The following is a 22,875-nucleotide window of genomic DNA, read 5'->3' as shown; positions in this document are numbered from 1 at the left end:
AGAAAAGCGGTCAAGGAAATATAATCCATATGCAAAGGACAAAACAAGGAAAATTACTAGAAATAAACATTTATAAATTCTGCTCTGTAAAAACAGTGGTTATTCCTCAGTGATAAGATGGCAAGTAATTTTCTTAGGACTTTTATATTTTCTAATATTTCTGCAATGAACATATATTACTATTTTTTTAATTTTAAGTTTATTTTGAGAGAGCAGAGGAAGGGTAGAACTCACAAACCCTGAAATCATGACCTGAGCTGAAACCAAGAGTAAGATGCTTAACTGACCAAGCCACCCAAGTGCCCCATGAACATGTATTAGTTTTTAAATAACAAGCTTTAAAACTCTTTGTGCAGTTGCTACAAAAGTTGTTTACATAGAATACACTACCAGTAAAACTAAAGGATGGATAAAAATCCCCCAGTGATAAGGATGAGATATTATCAAGATATTCTGGGTCAGGCAGTCACATTTTTTTTCCAGTATTGATTTAAGATTTTGCAAGATATGGAAATTTACTGAAATTGTAGGGCATTCACCTTCTGAAAACTGAAGTTATAGTAGTTATGGTGCTATCCTGCCTTGGTGATTTTTGTCTAAAGGGCTGTGATGGTCCAGGAAATTGACATCAGCTGTGTCATTTCGGTCCAAACAGCTGGGTGCTGCCTGTTGTTGATTGTGGTAGCCCTGCCTTATATTCTGATTTGTTCTCAGACTTTAACTTGAAAAAGCAACCTTTGCTCCATCCACACTTTGCACAGGCACAAGTGCTGATCTCATAAGCATTCAAAGGATGGGTCATTCCTGGCCCCGAAGACTATTACCACCCTTGTAGAGGTTTGTGAGGGTTGACCTGACCTCTCTAAGCTGGAGAATGGACAGGATGTACTTTAAGCTGAAGAACAAGGGTTTCCAAATGGAAGCTTCCAATTGTGGCCATCATTATTGTACGATATGTTAGTGTTTGGGTGAGGTTCCCAGAAGGGACAATGGGAGAAGGGAGAAAAGGATATTTACTATGAAGCTTTCTCCCTTATCGGAAACTCCATAACCAACCCCCCAGACACTATTCAGACTTCAGGCTTGGCATTAGAGTAATACTCCCTGCTATAACAGGTAAGTCCTGAGTACTGCTTATTTACTGCTTATGTCAAAGTCTATGCAGGTGTTCCTAGCCTTGCAGACTTCTTTCCAGGCAGTTAGTCAAGGACCCAGGCTATTTCCACCTTGTGGTTCTTCCCTCTTCCAAGCCCTTGGAAGAATTCTCCCCTTCTGCCATCAGCTAGGGAAAGAAAAAGAGAAATCTCACAGAGGTTGTTATGGACCAAACCTGGGAGGGGCACACATCATTTTCTGCTCACATCCATTGGCCGCAATCTGGTCACATGATTATACCTACCTGCAAGAGAGCTGGGTGATGTAGTCTACAGCTGTGTCCAGCAGAGAAAGGAACACAACTGTGGGAAAACTCCTGGGAATCTCCGCTTCAGATATTTTCCTTCTTCTCATTTCCTGCCTTCTCCAATAGAACAGTTTCACTGCTGATGACTTTCAACTGAAAAAAAAAACAAAACAAAAAAAATGTAAGCATATGGGTTGGAAATGGAGTAGATCATGTAGGCCATATTCTTTCTGGGGTTTGTTTATAGTAGGAGCATTTAAAGTTTCTATGCCTAGAGGCCAAGCCTAAACTCAACCTTTACTATGCATCCTTCATCTGAGCATCCTCTGTCTTCTCTAAATATTTATTTTGTGTCTCCTTCTTCCTTATCCTCTTCTAATGACGAAACATGAGACAGTAACATGTTTTATCTTACGCAGATTCACAAATCTAGATTCCTTAAGGCTAGTCTTCAAGAAAACTGCAGTCCTTTGAGCAAAACAATAAAACATAAAATTATTTTCATTTTAATTATCTTTATAGTGTTGTATGTAATGTTTTTTTTTTTTTTAGTTTATTTTGAGAGAGATCGAGCACAAGTGGGAGAGAGGGGCAGAGAGAGAGGGAAAGAGAGAACCCAAGCAAGCTCCATGCTCAGCACAAAACCCGACACGGGGCTCAATCCCATGACCATGAGATCATGACCTGAGTTCAGATCAAGAGTCCAGCACTTAACCAACTGAGCCACTCAGACACCCCAAGGTTTTAATTTTTAATAATGTTTATTTTCAAACTCCAATGTTTATAAAATTTGGAAAAGTATAAAAGATAAAATTATTGCCCATAAATCCCACCACTCCCTCAAAATCTAGGCATCTTCCCTCTAGGATATAATCTTGACAAAAGGACTTTTTATCTATAGGCAACCAAATATCATCGCTGTAACCCCTGGATGAAGAAAGAAGGATCATATTTTTGTCATGGGACAAACTCCCAGCCCCTAATTCATGTCTGTGTTCTTAAGGCTTTTGAGCTTTGCTTTAGTTACCTCTGGATGCCTCAGTTTCCTCACTTAAAATGAAGAGTATCCTTCGTCAACCCAGACTACATCTGCAGACTGTAAATGAAAAAGGCATCTGCCAAAAATTCTGAGGGAATAGAATGTTCTAGAAAAACAATCATCCTGGTAATACTTACATGTACTCAATGTGGAAGGTTTGAAGGGATTATGATTCAAAGACTCAACAAGAGGAAGCATTTTTTCCTAAGGGTGGATTGAGGGTTTCCTGCCAACCACTTTACCTAACAATTTTGATATTAATAAAGAGAACAGAGACACACAGAGACCGTAAAGCCAGGTAGCCCTGGGCTCCAACGGGGCTGCTCCTTCAACAAAGCCAAAACAGAATTCCCCGTCCAGCAGGACTCGGCTCTGGTTCCCAGAGCCATTCACATTTTGGTTCAAAGCTGACTGATGAGAGCCAAACATAGATATCCTTGTTTGCTTTGTAAATGGAGATTTGAAATGAGGTTTCAGATGCTGGTTGACACCCAAGAGGATGTAATTAGAATAAGGGGCTTTCTGGTTTGCAGATATGAAAGAAATAATCTTTTTGAAATCAAATCATTAAGTAATAAGAAGAGAGGTCTGGCTTTTAGTCGTCAAAGCAAAATCATGACCTGCAATTTTTATAATTGATTTTTTGCTGAAAATTACTAAAGCCAAGGTAGGGAGAGAAGGAGCAGTGTAGGGACTGGAGAAACAGGGTGATGAAGAGGATGGGGCACTCAGTGGGAGGGGTAATCTTCTGTGTCAGGTGTACCCCCTTCTAGTTCCGTCTCATTTTGATCTATAATGGATCTAGCTTGCAGTTTGGGGACAATTTGGGACATCTCACCCATTCATCTCCCTTCCTCATGCCCTTTAGGTGAGGAAGTAGTGTTACTGGGGGCAAGTCAGCCGGGGGCAAGTCGGAGGCCATGTTGAAATATGCATGCTGGGCATCATTAGAGGAGTATGCAGACTCTGGTTCTAGCCTATACGCTGAGATTGTGTTTTCAATTCATAAAGCCTCTTTGCTAATTAAAGCGTTTCGCCTGGGAACTTTTAGCTCTTTTACTTCTAAATGGTGCTGAGGATTTCATGTTTCATGGTCATTCCTGATTCGTTTATTCTTCAAAGAGAAGAGTTGTCTTAACTACAGAAGGTGCCCTTAAGGATTTCTTAACCTCAATTTATTCATATTCTCTCTCTCTCTCTCTCCTCTCTCTCTCACGCATATACACCCTCTGAAGGGGCAGTGCCACTAAATATTAGAGCAAGAGCTTTAGAGACAGCCACCCATGAGTTCTGGTATCAGCTCTGCCATTCACTAACTTAGCAGCATTGAACGCACTTTACCTCCTTCATCTTCATTTTCCTCATTGGTAAAACTGGGGTAGTAATGACTACCTCACAGGACTTTTGTGAGGATTAAATGCAATTCTCTATGTACAATGCCAGTCATACTGTTGTAGTTATAATTTATTAATAGTCATCATTAGCATCATCACAATCCAACCTCAGAAAATCCACACTGGGTTAAAATCTCTAAGCCCAGGTACTTTAGGTGGGATATGAACCTAGCAAAGTAAATCTGTATTCCTGTTGTCTGTTCTCTTCGCTCTGTTGGACTAGGAAAAGGTGATACAGGTTCTACCTTTTGACAGAAGCACAAAAAGGATGAAACCCAGTCAAATACCACTCGTGACCTTCTGTCTGAATGTGTATGCTTTCCCATCACAGACATGCGCACGCGCACACACACACGTTTTGTGTTGTTAAAAACCAGTACCTTTGTGGGAAAGTAGAAAATATGTCCTCTACTTCTTTACTGATACATATTTGTGAATTCAGTTCCATCACATCTCATGCCCCCCTTGGGTTTTACCCAAAGAGAGGAGTGATCAGAGGGAACTGAATTAGCTCAAATGTTCCCTTGGAATTCCCTCCTCCCCGCCCCCCCCCGCCCCCCCCGCCCCCCCGCCGCAACCCCGCATCTTGTTTAAAGCTGCAAAAGCAATTCAAGCGTCCACTGTAGCTCTGCAGAAGGCCCCACTCTTTGGGGTATGGGCACCACTAGCCCAGAGGCTGGGGCTGTGGTGGGGGTGTACTTTGTGAGAGGCTGAGTGCCATCCTGTGAATCAGCCCTCCCCCCGCTTCCAGCTCTTCCTCAGTTAGCCATCATCTGTGGACGTATAGAAATCTCTTTTGCTTCTGTGTTTCTCAGCTGCTGCTCACTTGTGGGAATAATAAGTTCCATATGTGTAGTTTCCCACTCCTCCCCAAAATAAAGTAATGCTTCTTCTCGTTTCTCCTAAAAGTGCCCCTTTCTGATTACCAGAAGCTGCCTAACAAGTTAAGTGTTCTCCTTCCTCTCTGCCACATGCTCTGTAGACTTAGATTATGTGCCTTCCCAGCATTCTTCCCGGACTTGAATAATGTCCTAATTTTCTACAGCTCTGCATTCTCTTAAAATCGGAGAGAACAGAGATAAAATTATGATTCTAGCACTTTCTAGCATACGTCCATTGGCCAGGTTATCTAAACCTTGAGGATAGTAATGCTTATCCATAGAGCGGTTAGAGGTTTAACGAGATGATGCCGTACCTATTTCCTTAAGTGGGGTTGGAGAGGTGGGTAGGGTCTAAAGTCAGTTTAAGAAAGCCAGATAAGGTCAAAAATTAGAGTTTTGGAAATGATTTCTGAAGAATCAGCAAATCTGTGTTCAGGGATTGTGTTATAAGAAAAATCTGTATCTTTTAAATATAGAAGTTACGTTCAGGAAGTTGAGAATCTTGGAGAGGGGGTGGTAATGGCAAAAATGGCACTGCCTTCCATCCCCCTGTCCCCCCGCCCCACATACATCCTCAAGTGGAATGGGAGGAGCCTCAGCACTACTTAAGGTGACTTTTTTCTTTCGTTGCTTTACTAAAATAAATGATCCTTCTCACTTAAGTGATGGTACTCTGAAATCAAACTGTTTTCAAATTGCTTTACATCTGTTTTTAAGGTATTCACTGTCTTGGTTTTAATAGTGAATGAGTTGGATCATTATATTTATCTCATCTTACATATACCTCCCTGAAACAGCAAAATTGATCTCCTCACTGGTCAGTAGTGCTGGAGAATAAGATGTGTTCTCCTACTTCCGTGAATGTGACTGGGATTGTTTCTCTGTGCTCTCTTGATTTCCACTGCTGGTCTGAAAGCTGTCCCCTTGTTCTGCCCACTCGCGTGGCTTCAGGAAATGCCCGTTCCGATTCTCTTAATGGGGCATTCCTCTCTGTGGTAAAGGTCATCAGTGATGCCACACTTGATACTGACAGTGCTCTCCATCTTCAGGATCACTTATAAATCTGAGTTTTTATTCTCACCTCTCAAACACCCAGGGGCCAGAGTTTCTGCTCTCCAGTTTGTACCTGGAGAGGCACCTGTGTTCTCTACCACTGACTTCTCTAAGCCCTGGCCTCGCTCTCCTGCCACCCTGCAGGTGAGCCTCTGCACCAGCCTTTCCTGCCCACGCTGCTTAGCTCTGTAGGCCCACTCATTCCTTCATGTGAGCTTGGAATGCCATCCCTGTAAAATGGGCCTGATGGTGGCCTGAAGCAAACCTCCCCCATCTGAGAACTGAGCCTAGAACCACGTGCAACTCTTTTCTGTCACCTGGGAGCATCAGACTGCAGGTCTCACGTGTATACACTCCCCCAGCTTCGCCAGGGGCTGCTCGCCGACTCCCATCTTCATTAATTTAATCTCCTGCCTTTTCTTCTAGACATTCCAGAAGCATTAGTTGGTTTTGCCATTGTAGTGTCTGAAGAGAAAATATTTAGTCCCAGGTCAAAAACCTTGGCTGCAAGTTTCTACTAAAAAGCCAGGCATCGTTATTAAATTGTCACAAAGTCAGCCATGATATTCGAGGAAGTGATGAAATGGCTATAAATGATGTAAGCTTTACAGAGGGCAAATGTGTCCGCAGCTTCTGACATCTGGAGGAGAGAGTGAGGGGCCGCCGCTTCAGCTGGCTCCCCCTGGGCCAGCTCAGAAAGCCCAATTAGGATGGCTTTGAAAGGGAGGTGATTGCACTTGGTGGTGTAGATGCTTCTCCTCGGGGAACCGTCCAGATGGCTACCTCCCCCGCCCTTCTGAGCTGGAGAGACCCCTCCTGTGAACTGAATCCCTGGTTTCCATGCCCCTCAATTGCTATTCCAGACCCTCTCCTCATGAGTGGAACTGGGCTCCAGGCCCTATTACTGGGCCCGTGGTCTCTGGGCAAAGCGATCACGGCTTCCCTGGAGAACAGTGGTGTCTGCAAGATGTCCGTTTGCTCAGCAGGTCAGAGGGGCCTCTCATAAATTTCAGAGCAACAGGAACTGAGTAGCTTTGAAATTCCAGCTATGGATGGGCTTGGTATGAGGTCTGTTCTGGAAACTGGAGCATTTGGTTTTCCAATCAGCCCCAAGGACTAATCAGACTCGGGGCCTGGAGACATATGCAGGGTCCAGAGCCCTGGGGAGTGGAGCCAGCTGTGTCTCCCCTCTGCCTGGACTTCGGGGGGCCCTCCTTGAAGTTGCTTGTCCGCCTTCACTGTCTTCCTGTTTTAAGTGGGAGGTTTTCTCCATTTTAAGTATGTAGGCCTTTCCTTCCTTCACTTAATATTTCCTTGAGTTTTCAGAAAGAAGTGAAAGAAGAATTAAGAGGGGACAGTACAAGAGGGTGGAGGAAGGCAGAGGAGTTGAGGGAGAGAGAAAGATAAGGAGGAAGGGAAAAAGAGATACTTGTTCTCTGGGATGATGCTGGGAATTTGGAGGTTTCCTAGTAAAGCTCATTTTTACTTAAATTACTGAGCAAATCCCCCACCTGCTGAGACTGCCTACCCTGCCAGGTTTGGAGAGGTGGTGTATGCACGGCACTCTCAGGAAATGGTAAGCCCTCTTCTCCCCTCCCCAACCTCCGCCAGACTCCCTTTCCTCCTGAACCTTGGGGAAGCTTCTGGGAACATCAGTAGGAACAGTCTTGTCTGTCTGGGGTTTTCTGTAGCATTGGGGTTTTCCCTGCCGATTGTGGTGGTATCTGAGGCAGTCATCATTAGAAGCCCTGGAACATGAGGTGCCTGGGTGGCTCAGTCGGTTAAGCATCCAATTTCAGCTCAGGTCATGATCTCGTGGTTCGTGAGTTTGAGCCCCACATCAGGCACATAGCCTGGAGCCTGCTTCGGATTCTGTGTCTCCCTCTCTCTCTCTGCCCTTCCCCTGCACTCATTCTGTCTCTGTCTCTCTCTCTCAAAAATTAATAAACATTAAAAACAATTTAAAAAATCTTTAGAAGCCCTGGAACACGAACAGTCACTGCCCCTCACTGTGGCTTTGCACTTTGCATGTGGCCTTTAGGCACATGAGCCCTGGAGGCCCGCACAGCACCTCTAGGGCCAGATGTGCCCAATGCCTCCCTTCGTTCTGCGGCTGGCTGGCACCGAGGTGGCTCAGGGAGAGCTCAGGGCTACAGCACGGCTCACCCGTGGGGAACATTGTGTGATCCCCTCCTCCCCATCCACTTCTCAGGTGCAGGTCACATCCCCCAAAAGTGCCAAGTGTGCCTCTGAAAACAGGCCCTGCACACGACACGCGCTGAACTTCTTGGGGTCAGGGGCCAGGACTTCACCCTGTACAGATTCTTGGACTAAATACTCACTTTTAAGATGTTTGTGATTATATCAAGAGGGGAAAATGCAAGTAACAGAAGGAAACCATAATTTTACACGAGTGCATATATGCACTGTGTACTGACATCATTCTAAGTGGTGGATAAAAATGGGTTTCATTCTCTAAGGTGCTTTTGTTTAATTTTATGTTGGCATTTACAAAAGGTTTTCTACAGTGAAGAATCACTTCTGTAATCAGGATAAAGGTTTTAAAAATAAACATTGTTTGGGGCACCTGGGTGGCTCAGTCAGTTAAGCATCTGACTTCGGTTCAAGTCATAATCTCATGGTTCAGGAGTTCAAGCCCCACATTGGGCTCTGTGCTGACAACTTGGAACCTCCTTCAGATTCTGTGTCTTCCTGTCTCTCTGCCCCTCTCCTACTTGCTCTCTCCTCTCTCTCTCTCTCTCTCTCTCAAAAATAAACAAATATTTTTAAAGAAATAAATAAATAAACATCGTTTTAGTGATCGTGATAGTTGACTGCCATACAAGCTCCCTTGGCACCTCACTGTCTTGGGCCAAGTCAGGAAGGTGGGACTGTAGAGGGTCAGGGCCCAAGTTCTACCTCAGATGCCGTTCTCATCCTGGTCTCTGACTACAGACAGCACAACCAGTGTGCATTAGCTGCCATCACCGTGATGGTGGCAGGGAGCTTCCCCATTGCCTGGGCTCTTTGGCTTCTTAGTGAGCTGGCTGACACAGGGAGAGTTTACACTGGCGGCTGCTCGGCTTCATCTCCAGAAAATCCAGGAGCGTATTGTCCACAGTAACTCATAAAAATCCTCTGCAAAAGCAGCCACAGAAGAAAAGCTGCCCTGTGACCTAGACTCGGGCAAAGCTGAGCCTGTCCTGCATGTGCAAAGCAAGTGCATTTATATCTACTGGCCTGTGTGCACCCTTGCATAGACTGTGCCAAGAGGCACAGAGCTCCATTTGCCACTCCGCTTCAGCACATACATGTGTCTGGATGTGTGTGTCACCGTATACTAAGTGGACATCCAACTTCTTTGCTCTTTTCCACTCTGTCCTTATTTTCCTTTGCCCTCATCCCTCCTTCCTTTCACACTGCCCGTCTCAGTCTCCCTCTGTTCCTCTCTTTCCCCTCCACCTCCCCTGCTCTGCCTCTGTCTGTCTCTCTCATACACACGGCTTTCCCATTTTATTCCCTCTTTATGGTATCTATTTTTATGAAGACTCCTTGAGTCATTTATGAGATGAGGTAAAATATCCATAAATACAGGCTAAATGAGATCATGGCACTGGGCCTCCTCGTCACCAATCAGTTTTGGAGAGTAGTGTTCCCGAAGACAGATCCAGAGTTCTGGTCATGTGTGCCTTTGACCTAACACCTTACTTCCAAGAAAATTAGCAGATTTCGAGCTTTAGTGTCATTTGTATTTTGAAGAACTGGCAGATGACCAGCTCCAAAAAGGGCCCCTTTCAAGATCCCTGATGTTTTGCTTTTCTAAGAGGTCTTTTGTCTCTAAACAGTGTGTCTGGTGTGTAATGCAATCCTGTGTGTCAGCCTGTGCCCGCCAGAATCCCCTGAAGGGCACAGGTACTCCATATCAATTTTCTATCTCAGCAAACCTGACTTTTGAAAAAAATCACCTGGAGAGCTTGTCATACAGATTCCTGGGCCCTGTCCCTAAGACTCTAATTCAGTAGGCATAGAGTGGGGTTTGTGAACTTGGCTTTCTAATGAGCTCCTGGGAGTGTAAAGCTGCTGGTCCCAGACCACATGTGAAGAGCCCAGTTCTGAGCCCTGACGGGGGACTCCCACTAGCTACTTGGAGGTAGTCTTCTAAATGGCCTTTTGTGGAGCTTATCGAAAGCCTTTTTCAGGGTCTACATCAAATTAGATCCACTAGCCCTTCATCATTCAGTATTTGCTCCTTGACAAGTTTAATGAATAAAGAGAAGCCAGTTATGGGAACTGCAGCAGATCCTTCCAGCCTCAACATCCCCGTGTCCACTGTGAGCAAGTGACCAAGCCCATTATCAACCACCCAGGCCTGAGACTCCTAGGTAACTGTACCCAGCAGAGGCAGTTGGAGCACTTGTCCTGGATGCTGCTGCTAGACAGGGACAGCAAGGCCGCCAGCAGCTCTGGATCAACATCTCCACCTGGCTTTGGGCATCTCTGCCTGTCCTCACATGAGAAAGTGCATAAGGATACTTGGACCTTTAGTTATACTACACTGGATTTATGGCAGGAGGAGAGAGGATGTACTAGATGGTCTTACCACATGTGGAAGTTCATTAGCCTCTCGGGACTATCCTTGACCACGATAGAAGAGCTATCAGCTGCGCAGCACCAGACAGTTGGTTGAGTGCAGTACTGAACAACTTTGGCTTCATGCGCCCTCAGAGCCACCCAGGAGGCAGGTGGACTCCCCGCGGCATAAGCAGGCTAGGAAAGTTCAAGTAGTCCCTCATCCAGATGACAGGGGCAGGATTCAAACTCCTCTCTGCTTAAGCTCATGTTCATAGCCACTAAGCATTCTCTCACCTTCTGCATCAAAAAATCTGTTGAATTTTCACCCTCTGTGTTTTCCACTGGAATTATGAGACTTCCAAATATGATACTTCTAGAAGCAATTCGTGGAGAGATAGCAATGTGGTTTTAATATTTAGTGGTAGTCTAAAACCCCACAATAAGAAATGGGCTACCTTTTCTCAAAAAGCAAGAGTTCTAAGAACTTTTTTGTTTTCCAAAAAAAATAAGTGGGAGGGGCACCTGGGTAGCTCAGTCAGTTAAATGTCTGACTCTTGACTTTGGCTCAGGTCATGATCTTGTGGTTTGTAAGAATGAGCCCCGCATTGGGCTCTGTGCTGAGTGTGGAGCCTCCTTGGAATTCTTTCTGTCCCTTTCTCTCCCTTTCTCCCTCTCCCTCTCCCTCTCTCTCTCTCTCTCTCTCTCTCTCTCTCGCCCTCACCCTCGCCCTCGCCCTCTGCCCCTCCCCCACTCACCCACACTCTCTCTCTTTTAAAAATAAACATTAAAAAATCTATACATAAGTGGGGAAGACTCACTCCCTAAAACACAAACATAAGAGGACCTTTTGAAAGAAGCAGTGGCAACTGCATCTATGATGCCATTGTGGAACAGCCACCTCCTGTGTCTCCTGTGTTATTTGGACAAAACAAGGCTATTGGAGTCTAATAAAGTAAATCCATAGTGATGTCCTCTGGGATGGTCAGTAGCTGGCTGTTTTTATTCCTGTCTGATAGCCAAGGAAGGAAAACCCTGAGAGGTTTGAGGACACCCCAAGCTCTTGTGAGTTACGGGTGCCAGAGCTCGGATTGGGACCAGTCTCAGCCCTGACTCCGCTGCCTTTCCCGCCCACTCCCAGCTTTCCCAGTACTGTCTGCACTGCTCTCAGATGGACTTCGGGGCTTTCAGTTGTCTTCGTGGCAGGACCACTCCCAATCCCCCTGCCCCAGAGAAGCTCTTGCTACCATTTTTATGTGTAGTTTTCCCAGACTTCTTTGTATCTAAGTTTCTGTTTATTTAAGTAGAATCTTACTATACAGACCACATTGGAAATGTACCTAATTGCGCTTACAATAATATAGCACGAACATCTTTTTGTATCGCGAACTGCTCTTCCTCAGCATCAGTTTAATGGTTACTTAGAACTCCTCTGTAACTATATTCTGGTTTCTTGCCTTTAAAACAGTACTATGAAAGCTACCTTAAGAGAATGATCGCTGTCACTTTGCAAAAGTAAAATTAGGTCACGTAGGTAATAAATAGGCTTTAAGTGCTCTGGTAGCTAAAATTGCTCTGGTATCTCTTCTGAATTACACTGAATTTTTGGAGAGATTGTTCTGTTTTCTACAAAGGTAAATAAATAATAAAGCCCTGCTGCAAAGCACGTGAGGCAGGTGTCTCTGGTCCTGGGCTAATTGTTAGAAAGTGAAGGAGAGAGGACCAGGAAATGCTTTTAGGGACCAGAAATCCCAGCCATTAGGGCTCCTCTGCTCCTTGATCAGTGAGGTAGGGCCTGTGAGTGTGTGTTGCTAATCTGGGATCTGAGCCAAATGTCTTTTCTCTCCACAGCAGATCCGCCTGTGGCCGCAGCTGTGGTGTCCCATTTTAATGAGTGCCCAGATTCCCACAGTCAGTTCTGCTTCCATGGAACCTGCAGGTTTTTGGTGCAGGAAGACAAGCCAGCGTGTGTGTAAGTGCTCCCCGGGGTCCTGGGGCTGGAGGCATCCCAGCAAACAGTTAAAAGGACATTAACCTCCATAAAACATGCCTGAGACCCCTGAAGCTGGGCATGTTGGAGGATCAGAAAGCAGGCTGAGGGACAGCTTCAAACCCTGCTGGTTGGGGCGCGTGCGTAGCTCGGTGGGTTAGGCATCCGACTCTTGATTTCAGCTCAGATCATGATCTCATGGTTTGTGGGATTGAGCCCTGAGTCGGGCTCTGTGCTGACAGTGTAAAGCCTGCTTGGGATTCTCTCTCTCTATCTCTCCCCCTCCTCCCTCAATAAGTAAATAAACATAAAAAAAAAAAAAACAGTTTAAAATGACAAGTTCTAGGGCCCCAGCTGGAGCCTCTGAGGCATACCCACCAGGGATTGGAGCCTGGAGATCTGCATTTTCAGTAAGCACCTCAGGTCACTCCTGGGTTCAGCAAAGTCTGAAAATTCCTAGATTCAAGTTTAATTCACCAGTTAGAATTTCTGGAGGGCAAGGCACTGCGTTGGCTCCCTCTGAGTAGCCAGAGTCTCCAAAAAGAGGTCCTCGCCCTCCAGCATCTTTACAGCACAGCTAATAAAATAAGCCGAAGTGCCTGCAAACGGGTAGTGTACATAAGCGGTAAGAGAACAAAGCACAGCTTGGCAGTAAAGGTGCCCACCAGGGCACAGTGGTTTCCACACTAGGCCGTGCATGAGCCCCCTGGGGCTTAGTAACGTATGGCTGAGCCCCACCCCAACCCACTGGATCATAATCTCTAGGAATAGGACCCGGGAGTCACATTAGTTCAGAGCCCCCAGGGATCGCCATGGTCAGCCAGCCTAGGGCACTTCAGGAAAAACTCCGCAGAGAGGTGTTAAGGTTGTATAGTGAAGGACCTACTGTTTGTTATAGGCTACTATTGTGGGCTACAGCAGGAGGAAACAAATTGGAGGCCAGAGCCTATTGGAAATGAGCCTTTATTCTCTAGGCAGTGGGAGCCATGTTGCTTTTGGAAAGGGATGTTTTAAGAAAATTAATCTGCGCATAGTAGAATCCTACTAGGTGGCCCCATACTCACCCTTGGCACTATTGACATTTGGGGCTGGATAAGACTGTGCTGTTGGAGTTCCCGTTAGCATCCCTGGCCTCTACCCACTAGGTGCCAGTAACACCGCCACCCTACAGTCTCCAGATTGCCACATGTCCCCTAGAAGGTGGGAAGGAACCTCCACCTCCCATTAAAAACCACCCATGTGTACAAAGTTGCCATTTTTATAGGTCACAGATGCTGGAAAGGCAACAAGTCCATATGGTCCAAGTTAATAGTATCGGCAAGTTATAGTAAATGTTAACAAAAGCTGGCATTTATTGAGCTTTTGCTTCATGCCAGACACTGTTCCAGGCATGCTCCATATGCTAACTCATGTAAATCCTCTTCATGACCCATGAGTTAGGCACAGAGAGGTTGTGCCCAGGTTGCATAGAGCTCACGTTCAGACTCAGATAGTCTGGCTCCTGAAGCTGAGCTCCTAACCATGATGCTAAGGGTATCTGATGCTAAGGCTCGGGAGAGATTGTGGATCTGGAGAGCTGCCACAGAAAAGAGTGGTGGGCCAGGCATTCCTCTTCCTGAGGCGCAGCTGTATGAACATGGGCAGCCCCTGGGGTGGCTCTGAGCCTCACCTGGAGAAGCATGCTGGTGACCTTCCTCCAGACAGGACTGTGTGAGGCCCCCAGGTCTTGTCCCCAGATCTGGAGCCCTCCCTACCCTGTAAATGCAAAGCATAGTGATGATGACAGTCATTATTCATGATCATCATTTTTATTCAAATGATGGGGGACTTATGGGATTGTTTTGTTAGTAGCCGTTGTGGAAAAACACTAGCCCTGAAAAGAAGTTTTGCCTCTGGCCTGATATCAGGAAGCCCCCCAGTGCAGTGGGCAGAAGGCATTCCACCCTCTAGCAGTGCCCAGTGCACCCAGCTGGAAGTTGGGAGGATCTTCTTTGAAGAAAGAGGGCAAATCTTTGCTGAGTTCTGACCAAATTTGGGTCAGCTTAGTTTTCCTTCCTCGGGTGCCTTCCCGATCAGAGGCTGGTATAAACTTTTTGAGAGCTGGCAACCTCAAACCTGGGTCATCAGATGAGCCAAAACAGCAGCCTCATCTGTGATGGAGACCCCTAGCCACTGGTGGAAGGAGCCTTCTGAAAGTAGGGGAGGGGCAGGTGCTTTTCTTATTCTATTCAGTCTGAGTCTTAAGCCCTGCTTTTGGCTCAGGGAGGTAATTGTCCGTCACATTTACACACCACTGCATTTTGATAATCAGGATGAATGGCTGTCTCTCCCCCATCCACATTATAAATATTACTGTTAATAATCAGCTTTCAATAAGAACTGTAGCTATGTGCCAGGCATATAGAGTTCCTAGCACCCTATATACAGTGACTCGTGGAGTCCTCACAACTCAGTTCTCAAGTGGGAATTCTTGTTCTTATTATAAAAATGAGAAAACTGATCTGGCTCACAGAAGCAATTTGCCCAGAGTTCCAGAGCAAGTAAATGGTAGAGCATGGGATTCAGGCTGATCAATTCCAACTACCAAACCTATGTCCAATTCCAACTACCAAGCTGCTGCCCCAGAGGGCACTCTGTCTCAGCCTTAAAAAGTTCACCACTGCTACAAAAATAAAAGTTCACCTCTGTTAAAAGAAAAAAAAAAAAAAAGACAACAGGTCCAAAATGGAGTCTTTTGTGCTAAGCCCACATCACCAAACCAAAACTTAAACCTAACCTAATTGCAGTTTCAACCTTCACAAGAAATGTGCTTAGTCAGTCAGTCTGGAATTTCCTGGTCCATTCAAGTGAGGTAATTTACCTGAAAGACCCTTTCTGTCCCCCAAAGAAAGATGAAGTCATCCACTCTTTCCCTGTCCCTGCCCCCTCTTCCTTATACAAGTCTTCCAACTTGTACAGCTCCTTGGAGCTCCTTTCTAATTTGATCTTAAAATTTACAAAGGTGGAGATGCCTGGGTGGCTCAGTCAGTTAAGCATCCAACTTCAGCTCAGATCATGATCTCATGGTTCATGAGTTCGAACCCTGTGCCCAGCTTTGTGCTGACAACTCAGAGCCTGGAATGTGCTTCAGATTCTGTGTCTCACTCTCTCTCTGACTCTCCCCTGCTCATGCTGTCTCTTTCTCTCAAAAAATAAATAAACATTAAAAAAATTTTTTATAAAATTTACTCAGTTGAATTTTGCTTTTTAGCACCTCAAATCACTAAACTCTTTTGTTTCCAAGACAGTGTTGGCATCTTTCCCCAGCATGTGAAGAGAAAAATCAAGATCATTCTCAAGCTCTTTGCCCTGACCACAGACTCTTAAAGTCTTTTCTGTGGGATGAGTGCAAGATCTCTAGAAACAACTGGGCCATCCTTGTGGTTTGGAAAAGCTAGCCATCTGTGGGGATGCACAGCCATGCAAGCAATTACCACCTCTTTACCTCAGTTTCCCCACTGCGTCTTGGCAGCCCAGGGGGTGGCATTCAGCCAACAGATCTGTTTTGCATAGTGGTAGGTGATGATCGGCGCTGTTCTTTGGTAGTTTTAATCAGTCATCAGCATTTTAGAAGTCAGTCACTCTCCATGTGGATGCCCAGCCCTCTTGAATAAGCAGCATCAGGCCTGAACTCCCAAATGTGCCATTTGGATGGAACACAGGTCCATCTGCCCCACCATCCCCAAACAGGGCTTGCCCTGACTCTCATTTCCACCTCTCTCCCGCCGTTCCCCAACACTGTTCCCCAACACTGCCGCAGGTGGCAGTCCCTGATCATTCCGTTGCCACTTCTGCTCTCCTCACACCAGCCCACTTTGCTCACTTCTGCCATGTGAGCTTATATGCTTGGTGAGGACAGGACCACGCCTTATACCCTGTGTATTTACAGTACCTAGAAGAATGCAACAATTTATTAATTCCCACTGGACCAGAAACTCTGAGTCCATACAGAGAAATCAGAACATTCTGTTCTCACTCTTAGGAACTACCCCAGATTTGGGTCACTGAAATTCTGGTCAATAAAACCAACATACCTTGAGGTAAGGCCACTTATCTGGCAGGGCCTTATAAGAAAACCCACAGTGACCCAAGACTATAGTCTCAAAAGAGGGAGCTCTTTCTAAAATACTGTCATGCCAAAGCTTTGTTTTTTTATAAGAACTATAGTCTTTAGGTTTCTGGAAATCTAAATAAAATGACCTATCACACCAAAACGTGAGGTAAAGAAAGAAAGTTAAATAACTAGTCAGAAATAGCCAAAGGTAGGGAACAAAATCCTGACACATTTTATGTTTCTGATGAACCCTCGATTTTGTGTCTTCCTTTAGTTAATTCTCACTAAGACCCAATTATATCAGGAAACAAATGGGGAAAGGATTTCCAAAGAACATGAAGCTATAGAAATGCAGGGTGAGGACTTGCACAGCATTTTCCCCCAGAGGCCAGTTCGGCACCCTGCTGGTCTGCGGCCTGCAGAGCCTTCAAACAAAGGAAAACAGTTGAAGGAAGACACCCAGCGGAGTTCCAGCGTCATCAGCCAGTGGCAACCAGTTAGAAGTGTCTCACCTGTCCAAAATGCTCTTCAGTGACTGAACTCCCTGACTTAACTTTCCCACAGCAAAGTGTGAAAACAAATTGCTGAGCCAAGGAAAACATTTCACATGGCCCTGGCCACAGTACCTTCTAGAGCCAAACACCTCAAGAGAAGTGACTGCCATCAGTGTGCCAGCAGGCTGCGATGTGATTAAGGATGTACTCCCCCCACACACACCCTGACCCCACCAACAGTTTGGTGACTGAGTGACTTTATGTAGATCTTGTATCATCTCCACAGCTGGCAGATGGTGGGGTATAGGGGTTAAGAAGTTATGACTTTGGGGCACCTGGCTGGCTCTGTCCATAGTGCATGTGACTCTTGATCTCAGGGTCATGAGTTCAAGCCTCACATTGGGTGTAGAGCTTACATTAAAAAAGAAAAAAAGTTATGACATCATTGCAAGTCTGGAGAAAGTGCATGTCCTCATTCTCTCTCTCCCCACACCAGAAGTAGACACGGAGAGTCGCACACTAGACAGGATAAAAGGCATGGATTTGGAGGTCAGACAGACCTGAGCCTCTTACACAAGTGATTTAGCCCCACCTAATCCTCAGTTTCTTGGTATATAAAATGGTGACGTTAGTATTTCACAGGATTGTAGTGAGGACCCAGTGACCATAATGTGTGTACAGCTGTTGCTATCCAAGATGAGAGCTTCTAGACACCCAGAGCTATTTAAATTAATTCACTCAATTAAAATGTAGTGTCCAAGGCTCACTAGCCACATTTCAAGCACTCAGCACGTCCAGGTGGCTAGTGGCTCCTGTGTAAGACAGCACAGATACCATTTACATCATCACAGCAATCCTGTTAGATAACACCGGAGAACACCCAAGCCTGGTTCCCTACAGAGCTTAAGGGCTCTGTTACCAGACCTTGTTACCAGTGCTGCAACTGGAGGATGCTATAAGGTCCTGCCAAAAGGAGCAGTGGAAGGCTGGTAGTCCATGAGGCCCTGGGATCAGAACTGCAGCGAGTAAGCCCTTGCCCCATCCAGACCCCTCCTCCCTAGCCCTTGAAGCAGTGAAGGTATAGGACTGGCTAATCTATATCTTAAGAAGCCAGCAGTGAGTAAGCCAAATATAGGTGTCTCTGTGCCCAGGGCCCCCACTCCCACCCCAGCCCTGTGGAACTTCTCCATGTTAAAGGCAAGTTGGTGCAAACATATTTTTAAAACCATGGTCCTTGGTCCTTAATTTGATTTTTGGCCCCCATGTTGAAGACCATATCTTAGGACCTATGCCAAAAGACTTGGCTAAAAGAGGACTAGCCTCCTGCCAGAGAACACATCATTGTTTATAGAGACAACGTCTCTCAAGAGCATTAAAAATGCTCCCATCCTTTTATTTACATTTTTAGCACTTACACAGCACTTGGGTCAGACACTTCACAATCTTGTGAAGTACTTAGAACAACTCCGGGAGTAAGTTTTACCATCCTATTTTAAAGATGCAGAATTAGAGGCGCCTGGGTGGCTCAGTCAGTTAAGTGCCCAACTTTGGTTCAGGTCATGATCTCATGGTTCGTGGGTTTGAGCCCCGCATTGGGCTCTGTGCTGACAGCTCAGAGCCTGGAGCCTGTCTTTGGATTCTGTCTCCCTCTCTCTCTGCCCCTACCCTGCTTACACTCACACGCTCACTCGCTCACTCTCTCTCTCTCAAAAATAAATAAAACATTTTTTTTTAAATGTAGAATCAGTGGCACAGAGAGGCTAAGTACTTTGCTGAAGGTCACACAGGCATTCAAGTAGGGAAGGACATTTGAACCCATGAAAATTTAGCTCTAAAGTCTGTACCATATTGTGTTCTCATTTATGGGGCCCTATCCTGAGGAAACAATCTCAGATCCAAACAAAGTGTGTACAATTAAGGTAATCACCTGACAGTATTTATTATATCAAAATTGGAGACCGCTTAAACAGTAAGAGTTTGGTGAAGCAAACTGTGCACATATATTACTGTGCAACATTTTAAATGACCTAGCAATTCTCTAATGACATAGTAAAATGGTGAGGAGATAGGGAATGAGATACTGATACAAAATTGGAAGAAAAAAAAACCCAAAGCTATGTTAGAAAGTACATAGAAATAGTTCAAAAAGAAACATGTCAATTTGCCGTTTAGGGAGATAGGCAACAATGTGGGCCTTCCTTTTCTTTCTGTCTTATTATAATTTATGTGCTTTCCGATTTGCTTAGACACATTCCTTTTCTAGTTGAAGAAATGTTTTAAGAAAAAAATGTTTAAGAACATAACTTTATATGTATTATTACAGTTCTTGAAAAGGGTCCCGTGAACCAGGCAAAACAGGAATTTATGGGGAAAACTTAGCATCTCATTGGAATCAGAAGGCCTTAAAGCCCTCAGCACGGGAGAAAGGCATATCATGGATAATGTCGTTCTTGTTCAGATGGAGAGGCCCACAGCCACAGTTTGCTCCTATGAAAAGCACCAAAGCATTCTTGACCTAGTAACCAACTTGAAAAGGCCTTGGGGACCCACCTGGCTGGAGCATGTTGCCTTTTTCTCCAGCTACAAAGGCTCCCTTTGCAGCTCAGCCAGACTCCTTTTCCCTTCTATGTGGCACTCTTTCTTCTTGTACACGTCTTTCTTTTTGGTTCTTATTTTGGGGAAATAGCCTGAATGGGATCCCAGAGCCTCATTTCAGAATTATGAAGACAAAACAGCATTCCAGAACTTTGAGTTTGGCAAAACCCACTCTAGACAGATGAAATCGGTCAAATGATGTAAGAACGTGTTCAGTCTTACACATCTTCCATCCCCCACCCCTTGTGATAAAACAACTCCTATTTTGTTCAGATTCCTTTTTTAAATAGCAGGGGCAGGGGAAGGGGGTAGCATCTCCCATTTCTCCTGCCCCTGATAGGAGTGGGCCCATTTTATAGCCACTGCCCTGGAGCAATGCCCAGAGAGAGGGAAGGAGAAAGGAGACTTGGAAGTGGCAGGTTTTGAGTTGTTGGTTCTCAATTGTGTGTACTTAAATAATAGTTCTACCTCAGTGGTTCTCAGGCCTGGATGCACATGAGAATCACCTGGGTGCCCAGCCCACTCGGATGAGCATCTCTGGGGGTGTGACCTTGGCCTTGGCATTTTCCAAATCTTCCCAGATGACTGAACTGTGCAGTCAGGTGGGAACCAGAGCCTACCTGAGGTAAAGTAGAGGACTGTAGCTGAGTCAAGCATGATTCATTTGCGACCAGGTGAGATGACTCTTCCCCTCCTTATGTGACTTGACCTAAAATAATCAGCATAATTAAGTCTAGTATCAGTAGAAGCTTGGGAAGTTAAAAAAAAAAAAAAAAGAAGAAGGTATGTCACCAAACCTTTTCTTTTTCCCCACCTTTTAAAAAGCAACTGGGAAGCATCTGCATTATTACCAATGATTGGGGAGGAAAAAGAACCTCCCTCAATCCCAAAGCCAAAAATTCTAAATTGTGACTCTTCAACTTTAACTGGCCAGTGGAATCATCTGGGAGCCTTAAAAATACTAATGCTCAGGCCTTACTCCCAGAGACTTTGATACAGTTGGTCTAGGGTGTGGCCTGGACATCAAGATTTTTTCAAGTTCCCCAGGCAATTCCAGTGGGTGGCCAAAGTTGGTGTCACTGGTAAAACCTTCATGGTGGCTCTCAACCCCGGCTTCATCAGAATTTCCTTGGCCTTTTCTTCAAAACACCCATTTTCAGAGAGATTTTGATCTTCAGTAAAGCCCAAGGATCTGGGCCACAGGTCATTCTGCCACCCAGCTGCAGAGCTCACCTAGGCCATGACCTAGAATGTCATCTGTTAGCAACCCGTGTGCCTCCTGTTCCTTGCTGGAGAAGTTTTTGTTTGCCAGCACACTGGGCTCCCTAATTCAGTGCGACTGAGATGTGAGTGTTTGCAGCTGTGACACTAGGTGACCAGAGCATACCTGTTGACATGAAGACTCTGTCAGTGGTCTAGGACGTCTGCCAGGGATGGCTTTTAGACAGGGCTGGTTGTGAAGGGCCCAGCACATAAATGAGAAATGTTCCTCTGGAAGGAAGAATATGGAAAATCAGCAAAAGGTGACCCAGCCCAGAGGGTCATCTGTCGTAGTGAGTTAAGACAGCACCGTTTGGGGACCCCTTGGCAACTTGCCACATCACAGCTCTTCACTGGGAGCAAGCAGCCTGTCCTTCTTTTTGCAGTAAGGTTTGTGAGCTTGTCACAAAATTACTGACCTAGAGTATCTTCCAAACCAATCTGTACTACCCTAGAAAGGTAGCCTTCATGGTTGAGATCGTTAGTTTTTAAACCCAGAAGCCCCTATTTCCTCATCTGCAAAGAAGGTAAATAGCAACCCTGACCTCACATGCAGTTGTGATTGTTGGGAAAAGAAAGATGGATTCATATGGGAGTTTGGCACAGTGCCTGCAATAAATGGTGTGTGTTGTAATTAGCGCTTGGCTGCCGCTCGTTTATTTAAATAGGTTTTCTTGGAGTCCCCAGCATTGATGTGTTAATCTGTAAGGTTTGCAGAACCAAGTGGTTGAGAAGGTGTTAGAATCCTTCTCTCCCAGGGCCTGCAGATCAGAGTAGGAATATTTCAGAAATAGGAATGCTTACCCTTCTGTAGCCTGGACCTTTCACAGATAGTTACACAGACCCTCAGTGCACCACCCTGGGAGGAAGCAGCATGAACCCCCGTCTGTAGAGACGTCTCATTGGCTCAGCTGCAAGTCCCGATTAGAAATTTAACAGTCAACCCCAAGGCCCAACCTCCCCAGCTCTCTCCTGTTCAGCGGTTCATCAGTCTTTATAGACCTGGGTCTTGCCCAAAGGAGCATAGAGGCTGACCTGAAGTGAGGCTGGTGGGGAGGGCAGTCAGAGAGGTGATGTGATCCTGAGGGTGTTCAGAAGAGGCCAGGTTAGATCCATAGAAAGAGATAAGGCAAACGGATGCATGGGTGACTGGGTGAAGGAATGAGTCTGTAAATTACCTCTTTTTGGAGAATGTGACCACTGGTGGTCATGCATAGATCAGGCAGGTGTGTCCATGTGCCTATATACTGGGCACTGGTTTATTTGACACTGGGCAGGAAGTGGGGGGGGGGGGGGGGGGGGGGGGGGGGGCGTGCATCTTGGGTCAGCTGAAACCTAGGTTATGGGAGGTAAGGTGGAGTGGATTCAGACCCTACAGAGAGGGCGTGTCAAATACCAAAAAGAGGAAGTCCACAGAGAGCTGTCTGGGTGTAGGGTGAAAACTGAAGGGTAGGCTGGAACAGGACCGCATACAGGGTTCTCTTCAGACCCTGACAGCTTTGATCTATCCGGTGCCTCCACTGCTGCTTAGCCCCTCAGCCTCCAGTCCAGTCCACTGTCTGCTTCCCACAGTGGAAGGGGCCAGCCGTTTGTTTTCTCCACAACCACAGGTTGAGCTGTTTCTTGACTTTGCCTTTCACATAATTTTGTTATTAAAACCAAACAAAACCCTGCCGCTGGCCCACAGTTCCTCAGTCTCCTCCCTCTCACCCCAGATCTGGTACAGTCAGAGTTCTGTGATCCAGGTCCTTTTTAAGGATCTCCCTCTTCCACTTTGTCCTTCCTGCATCTGGAGCCTACTCCCGGGTCTGTAGAGAACCCTCCGTGGTGGCCTCTGCCCTGGTTGGCCCTGATCAGCTTCCTTACTTGCACCCTTGTTGAACCAAAAACCTCAAATCTCTTTTACCTTTTCAAGATTGGAGGCTAAACCAAAAGGCGGGTTTGATCAAGAGCTTAACCTGTGGCATTCTTATCCCAATCCCTGTTGAGTATGTGGGGGGAAGCAGCCTGATGAATGAGCAAGGATCCAGACTGTGCGCTAAGCAGACCTGGGTGTGAATTTCTCTCTCTTGCCTGGCAGCGTGTCACAGGCAAATGACTTTTCT

General features: G+C 45.7%; 1 protein-coding gene and 1 long non-coding RNA gene across 3 annotated transcripts in view; one reads left to right on the top strand and one right to left on the bottom strand.

The window, feature by feature from the left end:
- Positions 1–19,626, bottom strand: part of LOC115289931 — a 35,578-nt gene extending 15,952 nt beyond the window's left edge. The window contains exons 1-2 of the long non-coding RNA XR_003907881.1: positions 19,466–19,626; positions 1,400–1,555 (exon numbers count right to left, since the gene is read on the bottom strand). This is a non-coding gene — a long non-coding RNA (uncharacterized LOC115289931). The remainder of the gene's footprint in view (positions 1–1,399; positions 1,556–19,465) is intronic.
- The window catches only part of TGFA (transforming growth factor alpha), a 106,704-nt gene that overhangs the window by 72,617 nt on the left and 11,212 nt on the right, over positions 1–22,875 (top strand). The window contains exon 3 of one of the 2 annotated variants that reach the window (XM_029937560.1): positions 12,193–12,310. In XM_029937560.1, coding sequence (XP_029793420.1) covers positions 12,193–12,310 — 118 coding nt within the window. Of the gene's footprint in view, positions 1–12,189; positions 12,311–22,875 lie in introns of both variants that reach the window. The other variant, XM_029937559.1, reaches the window with a different exon arrangement.

Source organism: Suricata suricatta, chromosome 4, assembly GCF_006229205.1.
Source record: "Suricata suricatta isolate VVHF042 chromosome 4, meerkat_22Aug2017_6uvM2_HiC, whole genome shotgun sequence".
Lineage (NCBI taxonomy): Eukaryota > Metazoa > Chordata > Mammalia > Carnivora > Herpestidae > Suricata > Suricata suricatta.
This window is presented reverse-complemented; position numbering and strand designations above follow the sequence as displayed.